This window comes from Pogoniulus pusillus, chromosome 34 (assembly GCF_015220805.1).
Source record: "Pogoniulus pusillus isolate bPogPus1 chromosome 34, bPogPus1.pri, whole genome shotgun sequence".
Classification (NCBI taxonomy): Eukaryota; Metazoa; Chordata; class Aves; order Piciformes; family Lybiidae; genus Pogoniulus; species Pogoniulus pusillus.
Window position 1 is genome coordinate 2351534 of NC_087297.1, and position 15901 is coordinate 2367434.

General features: G+C 60.2%; 2 protein-coding genes across 5 annotated transcripts in view; one reads left to right on the forward strand and one right to left on the reverse strand.

Moving 5' to 3' along the window:
• The first annotated feature begins 1473 nt into the window (after positions 1-1473).
• CABYR (calcium binding tyrosine phosphorylation regulated) lies at positions 1474-10167 on the forward strand. Its single transcript, XM_064170538.1, has 5 exons — positions 1474-1821; positions 1905-1964; positions 4600-6288; positions 6976-7490; positions 10102-10167. Exons 1-5 carry the CDS (start codon positions 1674-1676, stop codon positions 10159-10161), a joined length of 2472 nt encoding a protein of 823 aa, XP_064026608.1. The 5' UTR covers positions 1474-1673; the 3' UTR covers positions 10162-10167.
• Positions 10168-11655: 1488 nt separating this feature from the next.
• OSBPL1A (oxysterol binding protein like 1A) overlaps positions 11656-15901 on the reverse strand; it is a 134660-nt gene continuing 130414 nt past the window's right edge. For all 4 annotated transcript variants that reach the window (XM_064170825.1, XM_064170822.1, XM_064170824.1 and 1 more), the window contains one exon: positions 11656-12810. In XM_064170825.1, the coding sequence (XP_064026895.1) occupies positions 12708-12810 (103 nt within the window). In that variant the 3' untranslated portion in view covers positions 11656-12707. The remainder of the gene's footprint in view (positions 12811-15901) is intronic.

Below are 15901 nucleotides of genomic sequence, written 5' to 3' on the forward strand. Positions count from 1 at the left end.
AGACTCCACCACCTCCCTGGGCAGCCCATTCCAATGCCAATCACTCTCTCTGACAACAGCTTCCTCCTAACATCCAGCCTAGACCTGCCCTGGCACAGCTTGAGGCTGTGTCCCCTTCTTTTGGCCCTGGCTGCCTGGCAGCAGAGCCCAACCCCACCTGGCTACAGCCTCCCTGCAGGCAGCTGCAGGCAGCAATGAGCTCTGCCCTGAGCCTCCTCTGCTGCAGGCTGCACACCCCCAGCTCCCTCAGCCTCTCCTCACAGGGCTGTGCTCCAGGCCCCTCCCCAGCCTTGCTGCCCTTCCCTCAACACCTTCCAGCACCTCAACATCTCTCTTGAATTCAGGAGCCCAGAACTGGACACAGCACTCCAGGTGTGTCCTGAGCAGTGCTGAGCACAGGGGCAGAGTCACCTCCCTTGTCCTGCTGCCCACACTGCTCCTGCCATTGGCTCTGTTGAGAACAGCTGTGGAGTGACCAAGGTGTGAGAGATGTGCTTCCAAGGCATCAGATTTGCTTGTGCTCCGTTACCAGGCTGCACCCTGCTCCATTTAGTGCCTTTGTGCACATGTGGGGGGTGTTTCTAAGTTCCTCTCAAGCAGGCACTTGAATTGCTTCTCTCCTTGCATCTGAATGCTTGTTTCATACTCTCCCCCTGCTTTAGTCTTAAGTGTCCCAGGTGCTGTATGGAGTTGTCCTTCAGGCCACATCAGTCTGGTTGTCTTTCCTGACAGCAGGTTGTGCTCCTGCTTAGAAGTTGCTCTGTAGCTGTTTGGAGAGAAGCAGGTCTTAGGTTGGAGATTAGGAAGGAATTGTTTGCAGTGAGGGTGGTGAGACACTGGCACAGGTTGAGGGTGGTGAGACCCTGGTACAGGTTGCCCAGGGAGGTTGTGGGGCACAGAAGCACCCAATGTGATCAAAGATCACATTGGGTGCTTCTGTGCCCCACAACCTCCCTGAAGGTGTTCAGCACCAGGTTGGATGAGGCCTGGAGCAAGCTGTGCTGGTGGGAGGTGTCCCTGCCCGTGGCAGGGGGTTGGAGCTGGATGATCTTTAAGGTCCCTTCCAACCCAACCCATCCTGTTCATGTGTGGATGTTCTGTGATGGGGCAGAGGGAGAGGCTGGGCCGGTGGGAGGTGTCCGTGCCGTGGCAGTGGGTGGGCACTGGGTGATGGTTACAGTCTGTGCATGGTTCTATGATGCCATCAGGGCACTGTGACGCCTGCCCCTCCTGGCTGGGTGTGGTGGCCCCAGGAGCTCCGGGAGGCTGGGCGCAGGAGAGGGTAAGTGCCAGAGGGGATGGAGGAGGAGAGGGGGGAGGATGAAATGTCCTGATGGCTTTAGGGGCTCACTGGGGGTGCTTCGGGGGGCTTCGTGCTTGAAGAATGGGAATTGAGGAGGTGGGGTGCAGGGGGCATGGTGCTTCCCAGGGAGGTCGGGCTCCTGCTGCCCCGGGGCAGAGGGACAGGGAAGGATTTGGTCCCTGCAAAGGGTAAAGGCTCCCCCTGAGGTAAAGCAGTGCTTGGGAAGGGCTGGAGCGAGGTCGCTGCTGGGGCGAGCAGCTGCAGTCGCTCTGTTGGCCTTGGGCACTTCACGGTGGGGCAGGCTGGAGGCTGAGCCCAGGGTTGTGTCTGCAGGTGGGACAGCAGTGAGGCAGTCAGGTACCCGGAGGAGATGCCAGTCACCAGGACCAGGCTGGTGGTCCCCTATGGCCTCACCACGCTGCTGGAGGGGGTGAGCAGGGCTGCCATGGTGAAGCCTCCCGAGGACATCACCGAGTTCTTCACCCTCTACTTCCAGGGGCTCGCTGCCTTCCGCAGAGGTTTGTTGGGCCAGGGCCCCTGCTGGGCTGGCAGCTGGGCTCCTGCAGGGCTCCTCCAGCTTGGCCTCTGCTTCTCTTTGCAGAGCACCCCGGCCTGGAGCTGGCAGATGTGGTGGAAGAGTTCGAGTACAGGTTCCTCGCTGGTGAGTTTGCTCTCTGGAGGTGTCCTCAGGCGCTCTGGAGCTGCTCCGTGGTCAGGCACTGGCAGAGGCTGCCCAGGGAGGTGCTGCAGTCCCCATGCCTGGAGGTGTTCCAGAACAGAAAGCTGTGACCCTGGCACCTGGGGCCAGGGTTTAGAGGCCACGGTGGTACTGGGTGGGTGGTTGGACTGGGTGGTCTGGGAGGGCTTTCCCAACCCAAACAACTCTGATTCTAAGACTATTCTCACGTTTCACTCTGTAGCTAAGCCATGGTCTAAGTCTCCCCCAGGACACAAACCCATTTCCTCTCCACCTCTCTCTAGTTACTTGGGAGAAGAGGCCAACAGCAGCTTCACTCCAACCTCTTTCCCCTATTTGCAGAGCAGTAAGGTCTCAGTCTCCTCCAGACTAAACAACCTCACCTCCCTTACCTGCCCCTCATATGCCAGGCCCTCCAAACCCTCCTCCAGCCTCACTGCTCTCCTCTGGACATGTTCCAGGGCCTCGGTGTCTTTCCTACTCTGTGATGCCCAGAACTGCAGGTGGTTTGCACTTCCCCTGGGGTGCCTCCCAGCTGGGTCTGGCATCTTCACACAGCACTTCCTTCCCCTGGGTGCTCTGCTTTCTCCTCCTGGAGCACAGCCTGGATGCCCACTTGGAGACGTTGCAGTGTGGTTTACCACCCCTGAAGGCAGCAGCTCCACTGCTCCCCACTCCTTGCACACACAGATGGGAGCTCTCCCTAAGGAGTCCATTTGGTCCTCTGGGATTCTGATTCAGCAGCTCAGTGCTGAGATGTTGTCTTGGAGACATCTGCTGGGCTTGCAGCTTGGCCACTGCTTGCTCACCACGACGGGAACTATGCCCCCCCGTGTGGTTGGTGCCAGCGCTGAGGGTCTGCTACCCGTGCAGAGGATCCCAACACTGCTCTCCTCTCTTCCACCCGTGATAACTGCTCCAGAAGCCACATTTCACTCTAAGGCTTGGTCATTGGGTTCCTGCCAGTTCAGCTGGAGACTCTTCAGGAAGCTGAAACATCACCACCTTGGCACCCGAAATGCCCTGTGTGGATCCCAGCAGTTGTGAGGGAATGCAGGGGAGAGCCATGGTCTGGCTGTTGGAAGGGACCTCTGAGGACTGCCTGGTCCAGCCCCTTGAGGACCCATCTGGTGCAAGCCCTTGAGGACCCATCTGGTGCAGCCCTTGAGGACCCATCTAGTGCAGCCCCTTGAGGACCCATCTGGTGCAGCCCTTGAGGACCCATCTGGTGCAGCCCTTGAGGACCCATCTGGTGCAGCCCCTTGAGGACCCATCTGGTGCAGCCCCTTGAGGACCCATCTGGTGCAGCCCTTGAGGACCCATCTAGTGCAGCCTTTGAGGACCATCTAATGCGGTCCCTTGAGGACCCATCTGGTGCAGCCCTTGAGGACCCATCTGGTGCAGCCCTTGAGGACCATCTAGTGCAGCCCTTGAGGACCCATCTAGTGCAGCCCTTGAGGACCCATCTAGTGCAGCCCTTGAGTACCATCTGGTGCAGCCCTTGAGGACCCATCTGGTGCAGCCCTTGAGGACCCATCTGGTGCAGCCCTTGAGGACCCATCTGGTGCAGCCCTTGAGGACCCATCTGGTGCAGCCCTTGAGGACCCATCTAGTGCAGCCCTTGAGGACCATCTGGTCCAGCCCCTTGAAGACCATCTAGTGTAACCCCTTGAGGACCATCTAGTGCAGCCCTTGAGGACCATCTAGTGCAGCCCTTGAGGACCATCTGGTCCAGCCCTGTGAGGATCATGTAGTGCACCCTCGCAGCCAGAGCTTCTCTGATGTGCTTGGTTTAAGGTTTAACTCCTCTAAGCTCCTGGGTTTGGAGGTGGACTCACAGCTCTGCCTTTTCTTTCCCTTTGTTGATAGCCAAGCAGCAGCCTCAGCCTTAGCTTGGGGAGCTGCCTGAAGCTGTGCTGGGGAGGGTTGGGTTGGAGAGGAGTCTTTGGTGCAGGAGTGGTCAGGGACTGGCAGAGGCTGCCCAGGGGGATGGTGGAGTGCCCATGCCTGGAGATGTTGAGAGAGCTGTGGCCATGGCACCTGGGGACGTGGTTTGGTGGCCATGGTGATGCTGGGTTGATGGTTGGAGTGGGGATCTTGGAGGGCTTTCCCAGGCCAAAGAACACTGTGATTCTATTAACCTGATTGCTTTGGAGAGAAGGAGGCTGAGGGGTGACCTCTGCCCCTCTGCAACTGCCTGAAGGCAGGCTGGAGCCAGGAGGAAGTTGGTCTCTTCTCGGGTGTTACAAGAGACAGGGTATGAGGAAACTGCCTCCAGTTGCAGCAGAGGAGGTTTAGGTTGGGCATTACAACAAACTTCTTAACTGAAAGGGCTCTCAGAGCCTGCCACAGGCTGCCCCGAGGGGTGGTAGAGTGGCCGTGCCTGGAGGTGTGCAGGGAAGCTGTGGGCATGGCCGCGGCGGTGTGGGGCTGCAGGGGGGAAGGGTGATCCGAGCCCTGATTCCGCGGACGGACTCCACCTCTGCAGCTCAGGGAGCCTACTGCATGTGCTCTGGAGCACCTCCCGCGGCCTCGGGGCTGTTCTGAGTGCAGTGGCAGCAGCTGCTGATGTGCTGCCCCTGTGCCGCTTGCCTTGCAGACGCCGCGAGTGGGGCAGCGGAGGAGCCCGCGGGGCTGCCGCTCGCCGCCGCGCCCCGGGACAGCGGCCGGAGGGACAGCGGCAGCGGCGCGCAGGAGGACCAGCTCCCGGGGGGGCCCCGCGCCCGCTGCGGCTCCACGCTAACGCAGCACCCATCGAGCACCGCTGCCCTTGCGGGGAGCGCATCCCCCCCTGCCTCCGAGGGAGCTGCGGGCCCCGAGGGAGCGGCGCTCGCCTACGTCCCGGCCGAGCCCGCGGCGCTGGCTGCACACCTGCTAGGTAACAGCAGCTGCCCCTGCTGCCCCGGGCCCCTGCCCGCAGCCTGCCGGCCCTCAGAGGATCCGCTCCTTCCGGCACAGGTGGCTTCTGTTGTCTCAGATCCCTCCCTGAGGGATGCGGCCACCAGCCTGCAGACCCTGCCCACAGCCTCCGAGCCCTCAGAGGATGAACTCACACCAGTAGAAGGTGGTTCTGAAGTGGCTTCTGTTATCTCAGATCCCTCCTTGAGGGATGTGGCCACCAGCGTGCAGACCCTGCCCGCAGGCTCCCAGCCCTCAGAGGATGAGCTCACACCAGCAGAAGTGGCTTCTGTTGTCTCAAATCCCTCCCTTAGAGATGTGGCCACCAGCGTGCAGACCCTGCCTACAGGCTCCCAGCCCTCAGAGGATGAGCTCCTACCAGCAGAAGTGGCTTCTGTTGTCTCAAATCCCTCCCTTAGAGATGTGGCCACCAGCGTGCAGACCCTGCCTACAGGCTCCCAGCCCTCAGAGGATGAGCTCCTACCAGCAGAAGTGGCTTCTGTTGTCTCAAATCCCTCCCTTAGAGATGTGGCCACCAGTGTGCAGACCCTGCCTACAGGCTCCCAGCCCTCAGAGGATGAGCTCACACCAGCAGAAGTGGCTTCTGTTGTCTCAAATCCCTCCCTTAGGGATGTGGCCACCAGTGTGCAGACCCTGCCCGCAGCCTCCCAGCCCACAGAGGATGAGCTCCTACCAGCAGAAGTGGCTTCTGTTGTCTCAAATCCCTCCCTTAGGGATGTGGCCACCAGCGTGCAGACCCTGCCCGCAGCCTCCGAGCCCTCAGAGGATGAGCTCACACCAGCAGAAGGTGGTTCTGAAGTGGCTTCTGTTGTCTCAGCAGAGGAGGCTGCTGCAGAGGGCGCTAGGTCAGAGGCAGAAGGTGCATTGCCAGCAGCAGCAGGTGCTCACGAAGGTGCCTCTGCTGTGCCAGCAGCTGAGGCTCTTGTGGAGGCTGTCGGGTCCCTCTCAGCAGCTGGGGAGCTGAGGCTGCCAGGCAGCCCGGCTGAGGGCTCGGCCCATGACCCTTCCGCAGCCCCCTGGTGGGAAGGACAATCAGCATCGCCTGCTCCAACCCGTCCACCGCCTGCTGCCAAAGATCCCCTCTGGGCTCTGCCTTCCTGCAGCCAGGCTGAGGCTGTGGCACAGCAGTGGCCGGAGGAGCCAGATGCAGATGTGGAGCTCCCACCTTACCTAGAGCAGTTCCCCCAGCAAATCCTCGTCCCCTTTGTAGAGCAAACAGCTTCTCTGCTGCAGGCTGAGCAGCCAGTAGGGACAGGCCAGGGCTCAAGTGTCACCACCTTAGTGCCTTCTGAGGACTTAGTCACCCATCCCGAGGGAGTGGAGCCTACAGCTCAAGTGGAACCAGCTGAGCAAGCCTGTGCCTTCTCAGGTAAGACAGGAGGTTCTGCTCCTCTGAAGGCTCTCCTCCCAGCATGGCCTCCCTGGTTTTCCCTGTAGAAGAGAGCATCACCTGGAGGTGGCCTCTGCTGGCTTGAGCTCGGGAGAGTCTGCAGCTGGGCTGAGCAGGTCAAGCCCTGGGCAGCAGTTCCAGCTGCTGCTCCTCTTTGGGGGTGAGGCCCTCCCCAGCAGCTCTTCCCTGGGGTGATGTGTGCCCAGCTGCTCCCTTGCCCAGCTGGAGAAGCCACCCAGGCTGGAGCTGCCCTGAGTCATAGTATCATCAGGGTTGGAAGAGACCTCACAGATCATCGAGTCCAACCCTTTAGTCTCCTGGTAGTGCAGAATCCATCCCTGTCCTGTCCCAGGCCCTAGAAGCAGGGCAGTGGTGAGGGCTCAGAGCATTTTGTGGCACAGAGCTGAGCCTGAGCAGGGCTGCAGCTGACCTTGGCCCTGCCAAAGGAACCCAGGGTCAGGGTGGTTTGCCAGGGCAGCTTCAGAAGCACCACAGCAGTGCTCCCCCAGAGCCTGTCTTGTGCCAGCCACACTCCAAAGAGACTCTGCTGCTCCAGCTCCTTCACACTCCCTCCCAGCAGGCGTGGGGAGGCTCGGGTCAGGTGGCAGCACTGCACTGTGTGGCTTCCACTGCTCCTGACCCCAGCCCTCATCTTTGCCTTCGCAGCTGCAGCCTCGAGGGGAGAGCAGCCACAGGCACATCCTAACGTGTGGACCCTCTACTGCCTGACTGACCTGAGACAAGGCCAAACATCAACACCTTCCCTTCCTCCTGCTGGAGCTGCCCCTCCTTGTGCCCAGGCCACCCTCAGCCCTCCCAGTGGGCAAGCCCAGCAGCCTGAGCTGGCAGAAGGGGCAGCTCCAACCTACGTGATGGGAGAGCAGAGCAAGATGGGCAATGCTCCACCTTTCATCTTGGTGGGCTCCACCCTTCAGAGCAGGAAGCACTGGAAACCCATTCCCGGCTCTGCTGTCTTCACACAGCAGCACCCAGGAGCCAGGAGGAGATTCACCATGATCCCAGTGCCCGTGGCCAGGCCAGCTGAGGAGGAGCTGGGCAGGGCCAGACCCCGCTGCAGCTCGGCAGGGGAGACTGCGGCAGAGCGCCGCACCCCTCGCGTCTGCGCCGTGGCCGTGCCCCTGCCCGAGCTGATGGCAACGAGGAGAGGCTCCCAGGATGGGGTAAGCATCAGAGAGAGGCACCCAGGATGGGGTAAGCATCAGAGAGAGGCACCCAGGCTGGGGCAAGCATCAGAGAGAGGCACCCAGGCTAGGGCAAGCATCAGAGAGAGGCACCCAGGCTGGGCAAGCATCAGAGAGAGGCACCCAGGCTGGGCAAGCATCAGAGAGAGGCACCCAGGCTGGGGCAAGCATCAGAGAGAGGCACCCAGGCTAGGGCAAGCATCAGAGAGAGGCACCCAGGCTGGGCAAACGTCAGAGAGAGGCACCCAGGCTGGGGCAAGCGTCAGAGAGAGGCACCCAGGATGGGGTAAGCATCAGAGAGAGGCACCCAGGCTGGGGCAAGCATCAGAGAGAGGCACCCAGGCTGGGCAAGCATCAGAGAGAGGCACCCAGGCTGGGCAAGCATCAGAGAGAGGCACCCAGGCTGGGGCAAGCATCAGAGATAGGCACCCAGGCTAGGGCAAGCATCAGAGAGAGGCACCCAGGCTGGGCAAACGTCAGAGAGAGGCACCCAGGCTGGGGCAAGCGTCAGAGAGAGGCACCCAGGATGGGGTAAGCATCAGAGAGAGGCACCCAGGCTGGGGCAAGCGTCAGAGAGAGGCACCCAGGATGGGGTAAGCATCAGAGAGAGGCACCCAGGCTGGGGCAAGCATCAGAGAGAGGCACCCAGGCTAGGGCAAGCATCAGAGAGAGGCACCCAGGCTGGGCAAGCATCAGAGAGAGGCACCCAGGCTGGGCAAGCATCAGAGAGAGGCACCCAGGCTGGGGCAAGCATCAGAGAGAGGCACCCAGGCTAGGGCAAGCATCAGAGAGAGGCACCCAGGCTGAGGCAAACATCAGAGAGAGGCACCCAGGCAGGGGTAAGCATCAGAGAGAGGCACCCAGGCTGGGCAAGCGTCAGAGAGAGGCACCCAGGCTGGGGTAAGCATCAGAGAGAGGCACCCAGGCAGGGGCAAGCATCAGAGAGAGGCACCCAGGCAGGGGCAAGCATCAGAGAGAGGCACCCAGGCTGGGCAAGCGTCAGAGAGAGGCACCCAGGCTGGGGTAAGCATCAGAGAGAGGCACCCAGGCAGGGGCAGGCACGCAGGCAGGGGCAGGCACCCAGGCAGGGGTAAGCACCCAGGCAGGGGCAGGCACCCAGGCAGGGGCAGGCACGCAGGCAGGGGTAGGCACCCAGGCAGGGGTAAGCACCCAGGCAGGGGCAGGCACCCAGGCAGGGGTAAGCACCCAGCTGTTACTGCTCCTGCAGAAGGTAAGGACACTGCAGGCTGCACCACCAGCAGGCCCCATGCCCCGAGCCTCAGGAACTAAGGTTGCTTCTTGCAGGGGTCTGGGAGAGGGAGATTCTGGGCTGGGGGTTGTGCTGTGAAAGCTGAATTTCACTTTGCCATCTCAAATGAGGTTAAACTGCTGGTTGCAATAACAGGTCCCAGCCTTCCTCTGCTCCTTTTGTCCTCTCACAAGGCTGGAGCAAGTCCTGAGAAGGGCAACCAAGCTGGGGCAGGGTCTGGAGAACATGGCTGGGGAGGAGCAGCTGAGGGAGCTGGGGGGGTTAGTGTGGAGCAGAGGAGGCTGAGGGCAGAGCTCATTGCTCTCTGCAGCTGCCTGCAAGGTTGCAGTGAGGTGGGGGTTGGGCTCTGCTCCCCAGTAAGAATCACAGAATTAACCAGATTGGGAAAGACCTTGGAGGTCATGGAGGCCACCCTAGCACCTAACACCTCCTTAACTAACCCTGGCACTGAGTGCCTCATGCAGCCTCCAGGCACAGCCACTCCACCACCTCCCTGGGCAGCCCATTCCAATGCCAATCACTCTCTCTGCCAACAACTTCCTCCTAACATCCAGCTTCAGGCTGTGTCCCCTTGGTCTGTTGCTGGGTGCCTGGTACCAGAGCCCAACCTCACCTGGCCACAGCCTCCCTTCAGGGAGCTGTAGGCAGCAATGAGCTCTGCCCTGAAAGAAGGGAGAGAACGAGACAAAGCAGCCTCAAGTTGCAGCAGAGCAGATTCAGGTTGGTTAGCAGAAGAAACATCTTTCCTGGAAGGGCTCTCAAAGCCTGGCACAGGCTGCCCAGGCAGGTGGGTGAATCCCCCCCCCCCCCCCCCAGAGGTGTGTGAGAGAGGCAGAGCTGTGGTGCTGAGTGCCATGGTTCAGCTCCAGCCTTGGCAGAGTTAGAGAAGGGTTGGACTCAATGCTCTTGAAGGTCCTTTCCGCCTGCAGTACCTCTGTGAGGCTGCTGTTAGCCTCTGCAGTGTCCAGTACTGCTCTTGCTCTGGTTTCAGTGTGGAGTAACCAAATCCTTCATTTACAGTCACAGAATGCACCAGGCTGGAAGGGACCCTCAAAGGGCATCTTGTCCAACTCCCCTGCCCTCAGCAGGGACACTTCCAACTGGATTAGGCTGCCCAGGGCCACATCAAAGCAGACCCCCTCCAAGGGTGGGACCACAACCACATCTCTGGGCAGCCTGTTGGTCTTCCACCACCCTCACCTTCCCCCCTGCGCTCCCAGCACCTGTGTGAGCTCCAGCCTGTGGCAGGATCCCTGCCCCCAGGGTGCAGGTAGGCAGCACTCAGCTGCAGCCCTCCTGAGCAGGAGTTTCTTCAAACAGGTGAAGAGGAGAGGCTGTGCCCGCAGGAAGAGCTCAGCAGTGGACTTCTCCTTGCAATAAAGGCAGTGACTGCAAAGGCTGCAGGCTCAGCACTGCTGTCTGCTTTGTCCCCTGTGCCTGGGCTGAGTTAGCAGCACTGAGCCCCAGCTGCTGGCACTGCAGAGGGGCCCAGGTCCTGCACTGTGGGGTGCTGCTGAGCCCCAGCACCACTGACAGCCACAGGCACTTCAGTGCGACCAGGGCTGGGCCCCACTGCTGGGCTGTGGCTCTGGGCACAGGGGCAGGAAGACTTTCACCCTGTCAGCCGAGGAAGGAGTTACTCTGACAAGTGCTCAGCCAATGCCAACTCAGCCCAGGATTGTCTCAGCCAATGCCAACTCAGCCCAGGTTTGTCTCAGCCAATGCCAACTCACTCCAGGTTTGTCTCAGCCAATGCCAACTCAGCCCAGGTTTGTCTCAACCAATGCCAACTCAGCCCAGATTTGTCTCAGCCAATGCCAACTCAGCCCAGGTTTGTCTCAGCCAATGCCAACTCACCCCAGGTTTGTCTCAACCAGTGCCAACTCACCCCAGGTTTATCATGGAGGACCAAGCTGGGGTTATACTTTCAGGGAGGGGTTAAGAGCCCCCCCCACCTTTATCAGCAACCTTCTTGTTGCTTTATAGCTTTGGGCTCCTGAAGGTGCCAGCCTCCTGCAGGGCTAGGGGATAATCAGGCTGCTCTGAGGAGGCAGCAGTCAGTGCAAACAGTAGAGGCAAAGCAGATCTTGTGGAGCTGTTTGCTGCTCTGGGTGGGCAGGCAGCAACTGAAGGCCTTGTTTGTGCCAGCACTGCTGAGTGCTGAGAGCTGACCCCACCAGCCAGGCTGCTTCCACAGCCCTGAGTCCTCAGGAGCTCCTGGCCCAGGGAGGGGCTTGAGGGCAGAGGTGAGGCTGAGGAGACACTGCTGGTGGTGAACTTCTGCAGGGCACTGAGAACTGGGCCCGAGGAGATGCTGCCACAGAGAGGTTCAGTCACAGAATGGGTGGGGTGGGAAGGGACCTCAAAGCTCATCCAGTCCCAACCCCCTGCCATGGGCAGGGACACCTCCCACCAGCACAGCTTGCTCAGGGCCTCGCCCAGCCTGGCCTTGAAGGCCACCAGGGAAGGAGCATCCCCAGCCTGCCTGGGCAGCCTGTGCCAGTGGCTCCCCACCCTCACTGCAAACAATTTCCTCCTCAGCTCCAGTCTGAATCTGCCCTCCTCAAGCTTCAGGCTTACCCTTGGTTGTGCAGCTCCAGCTCAGCATCATGACCTGGGGAGTCCCCAGAGTGAACAAACAGCAACCAGAAAGCACCTCCCTGCCTTGGGCAGTTTCAGCAGCCCACCCTCAGGGCCAGAGCTGCAGGCTGCCTGCAGATGCCAGGGGGAAGCTCTCCCAGCCGAGCTGTCTCCTCCCCACCTACAAGCAGCCCCTTCCTGCCCAGGGCACAGGTGAGGGATGCAGATCAGGCAGCTTCTGGAGCAGGCTTGCTCAGAAGGGGTCAGCCCTGTCAAAGATCACTCACTTCAGAGGCAAGAAGTTCTGAAGCCTTTATTGAGTAGCAGTTAAGTTACTGAGTGAACACTAAGCTGCAGGCAGCAGGAACTGGAGGCAGCAGCTGCCCTCGGGAAGCTCTGTGCACAGCTTGAGGCTGGAGCACCCCAGGGGAAAGGGGCAAAGCAGCTGTGCTCAGGAGGCCTCCCCCAGGGGCTGGACCACCTCTGAACCACCAGACCTCCTCTGGGGGGGGGCGAGGGGCTGCACAGTACACACACAGGTCCTGTCCCCCCCAGCCACCTTCCAGCAGCTCCTGGGCTGATGAGGGTCTTTCAGCAGTGCTGGGCACCAGAGCCTCTAGTGCAGGAGACAGATTGTTCCCAAGCCTGTCCCTGGTGTGCAGTTCCCATCACAGCTGTAGCTGTTAGATGGCTCTGAATTCCTTAAACCAGACAGGGTGGAAGCAAGAGCTGAGAGCAGAACTCAAAACACACTGCACAAACCACTGCCTAAAGACCTCTGGGCAAGGCTCCCAGCCTGGAGACCTGCAGGAGTGCTCCAGAGGTGGCAACACTCCTGAGATCTCCCACCTGAGCTCAGTAAAAGTCACTGGATGAAAGATCCCAGCTGTAGAGAGGTGACAGAGCCTTCTCCAGGCGAGGCCAGGCCCCTGCAGGGCTCTCTGTGCTTCTGAGGTTCCCCAAGTCACAACAAATCAACCCAGTCTGACTTGTGCCAGGGTGGGCTAGCAGAGAGAGTAGTGCCAGGCCAGCTGGAGGAGCTCTGGTCCTCCTCCACCACAACCTAATGTAGGTGTAGCCAGCAAACCCTGGGGCAGCTCACACCAAGGGCACTGCCTCTGGCCACGCAGGGCAGCCAGGAGCTGGTGCCTGTGCCCACAGCAGCAGCCAGAACAGTGGTCCCCTGCCCACGGGCCTGCAGGTCAGGTACCACCAGCTTCACCCTGGAGCTGTCCATGCTCTGTGGGGTAAGATGCCAGCTTTCAGGAGGGAAGAAGGGAAACAAGGGGAGACATTAGAACAGATTAAGACTTAATTTGTGTCAGTCACAGGCTCCTCACTGCAGTTTAATAAATATCAGGCAAGTTAAAGTAGTTTCTGTCCCAGTAGTTGCCAGAGTAAAGCCAGTCCTGTGTACCAGTGTAGGGGTTGGGGCCTTGGTGGAACCACCTGCAAAGAAACAGAGAGCACATTGGTGAGGCTGCCCCACAGCTCCAGCCAGGTCACAACTGCTTTGCTGCACCTGCAGCACTTTGCTGCTCCAAGCACTCACTCACTGCAGGAGGCCTCTTGGGTTCAGGTCATCAGTGGCTTCCCCTAGGATCCCAGAATGGTTTGGGCTGGAAGGGAGCTTAAAAGCTCAGCTAGGCCCAGTGGCCCTGCCAGGCAGCTCATGCCACACCAGCCTGCCCCAGCTGCCAGGCAACCTGGGTTTCAACAGCTCCAGGCTGAGTGGCTCCACTCTTCTGGCCAAGCTCTTCCACCCTCCTGAGGAAGAATTGCTTCCCAAGTGGGAGCCCTGCTCAGGGCTGGCTCTCCCTGCTCCCCACACTGCTGAGATGCCTCCAAGGTCACAGGCACAGAATGGTTGGGCTTGGAAAGGACCTTAAAGGTCATCTAGTTCAAGGACACCTCCCACCAGCCCAGCCTGTGGCATCACTGACACCAGACTGGTGTCACTTGAAGCAGCTGTGACTATGGCACAAGGAAGGGCAGGCACAGGTTGACTTCAAAGCAGTTGTGACCAGTCCTGGGGGTGTGCATGAGGAGGTTGTTGCAAGACATGAGAACACCACAAGCAAACAGAAGGAGGTTGTCTCCCTGGGCTCTGCAGCTGCCCTGGCTTTGCAGTGCCCTCAGTCCCCCACAGGTGTGCATGGAACCTTGCATGGGCTGCAGCAGAGCCCTGGCTCATGCCAGCTGAGCTGCTGCATGGCACTGTTGGCTCTGGGAGCTGATCTGAACAGCCAGAAGCTGAATCACAGGCCTACAGATTGCACTGGGTTGGAAGGGACCCCCCAAGGTCACCTTGTGCATCCCCCCTGCAGGCAGCAGGGACACCTCCAGCCAGAGCAGGCTGCCCAGGGACACAGCAAGCTTGACCTTGAATGTCTCCAGGGATGGGGCCTCAACTGCAACCCTGAGCAGCCTGTGCCAGTGTCTCACCAGCCTCATTGTGCCTCCTGATGTCCAACCTAACTCTGCCCTGCTCCAGCTCCAAACCATTGTCCTCATCCAATACCCACAGGCCCTTCTGATCAGTCCCTGCCCAGCCTGCCTGTGGGTCCCCTTCAGACCCTGAAATGCAGCTGTAAGGTCTCAGGTGCCCAGGGTCCAGCTGCACAAAGCCACCTGTGAGCTTTTGCTAAGCTGGTGTCTGGCATCTCCTCTCTCCTCCTGCCTGAGCTGGGTCACAGCTGCACCTGCCCATCACCTTTTGGGGAGGGGGCTAGCTGGGAAGTAAGGTGCACAGGTGTCCCCCCTACAGCCCTGCCAGATCACCATGGCACAGAAGCTGAGACCCACAGAATCGTTTAGGCTGGAGAAGACCTTTGAGACCAAGTGACCTGCTCAAGCCTGGCCCTCAGCATCACATCTCCACAGCTCTGAAACCCCTGCAGGGATGGGGACTCCACCACTGCCTGGGCAGCCTGGCCCAGGTCAAGGAGAAGAAATTCATCCTTCTGCCTCCTCTGCCACAGCTGCTTGTGGCAGTCCTGCAGCCTGTGCCTCCAGAGCAGGCTCTGTGTGGCTTGTGTCTTGCCAGCCCTGCCTGTGCCATCAGCTTGGCTGCTCCACAGTTTCCTTTCAGCCCCTGGTGCCCACAGCAGCCAGCCCTGCCTGTCTGCTCCCTGCACTGAACGCTCACTGGAGGGGGCCAGGCTCTGCCCTCGGCTGCCAGCAGGCTTCAGAGCACAAACTGGAGTGCTTCTGGCCCAGCTGTGCCATTACCACATCCAGATGCATCAAGACCTGCAGTGCCATGTGCAAACAGGGTAGCCAGCAGGCAGCTCTGGCTTGAGCTGCCTTGTGCCAGCTCCACGATGCCAAAGGCACCAGAGCAGCGCCTCAGGGCTCTGCTGCTCCCCTGGGGAGCCACCTGCAGCCCACAGAAGGCAGAAGCCACTTGCCACTGGCACTGCTCCCTGCTCCTGCCCCTCCACACGGCGGGCACCAGCTAGTCCCAAGTGCCTGCTGCTGCTCCTGCTCGCCCCACAGCCCCCTGGCAGGGACAGCAGCTCCCTCCAGAGCACAAGGCCAAGCTCCTGAGTGCTCTAAGCACTGTCACCTCCTCCTGCACCGAGGCATTCTGCCACCCCCCACCTCAGCAGGGTGTCTGTCTGCAGCACCTGGGCAGGTCCCTGTGCCCAGTGACCACTGTGTCAGCCAAGCCTGAGAGACAGGAGGCCCAAGGCTGCTGTGGTGGGGGAGGAGGGGACTGGTTGTCACCCTAAGCCACAGACCTCTGCTGTGCCTCACAACTCTATCAGAGAATCAGTCAGGGTTGGAAGGGCCCACAAGGATCATCCAGTTCCAATCATCCTCCTGCTCAAGACTTCAGGCTCCAGAACAGCCTCTAGGCTCATCCAGTCCCCAGGACAGTGTGTCTGACATGGATGCCTTCAGGAACACCAAGGCTCCACTTGCCCAGTGGACTCACAAACCCTTCAGTCACCAGGGGGCTTCGGGGAGGCTCCCACAGGGGAGGAGCTCTCCTAGACAAGAATCCTGCTTTTCTGCAGCAGGTCACATCACTTGGCAGGACACAGCACACCACACAGCTTCCCTCTCCACATCAGCCCACAGCTGCCCTGGCAGCAGCACATCACACAGCTTCCCTCTCCACATCAGCCCACAGCTGCCCTGGCAGCAGCACATCACACAGCTTCCCTCTCCACATCAGCCCACAGCTGCCCTGGCAGCAGCACATCACACAGCTTCCCTCTCCACATCAGCCCCACAGCTGCCCTGGGAACAGGCAGGAGCTTCCCTTCTCCACACCCAGCCCCACAGCTGGCCTGGCAGCAGCCAGGAGAGTTTCCCTTCACAGGATGCTTTTCCCCCAGCCCAAAGCACAACTCCCTCCACTCTTTCTGGCCCCCCTTCAGAGGCTGTCCCTCTGCATTCCTCCTGAAGAGATGGGAGATCTCTGCCAAGGTTTACAACCACCCTGGCAAACAGTTCCCAATGCATAGCCCAGGGGAGTGCTGAGGGCAGCAGCATCTGCACTGAAGCAGCTGGTGGATGGTGTCTGCACCCC

Excerpts from the sequence above, each read along its gene's own strand:
- CABYR (XM_064170538.1), top strand. The coding sequence starts at position 1,674 with ATGCCAGTCACCAGGACCAGGCTGGTGGTCCCCTATGGCCTCACCACG. Across the intron at positions 1,822-1,904 it reads GCTCGCTGCCTTCCGCAGAG|AGCACCCCGGCCTGGAGCTG; the intron begins GTTTGTTGGGCC and ends TTCTCTTTGCAG. Across the intron at positions 6,289-6,975 it reads GCAAGCCTGTGCCTTCTCAG|CTGCAGCCTCGAGGGGAGAG; the intron begins GTAAGACAGGAG and ends TTGCCTTCGCAG.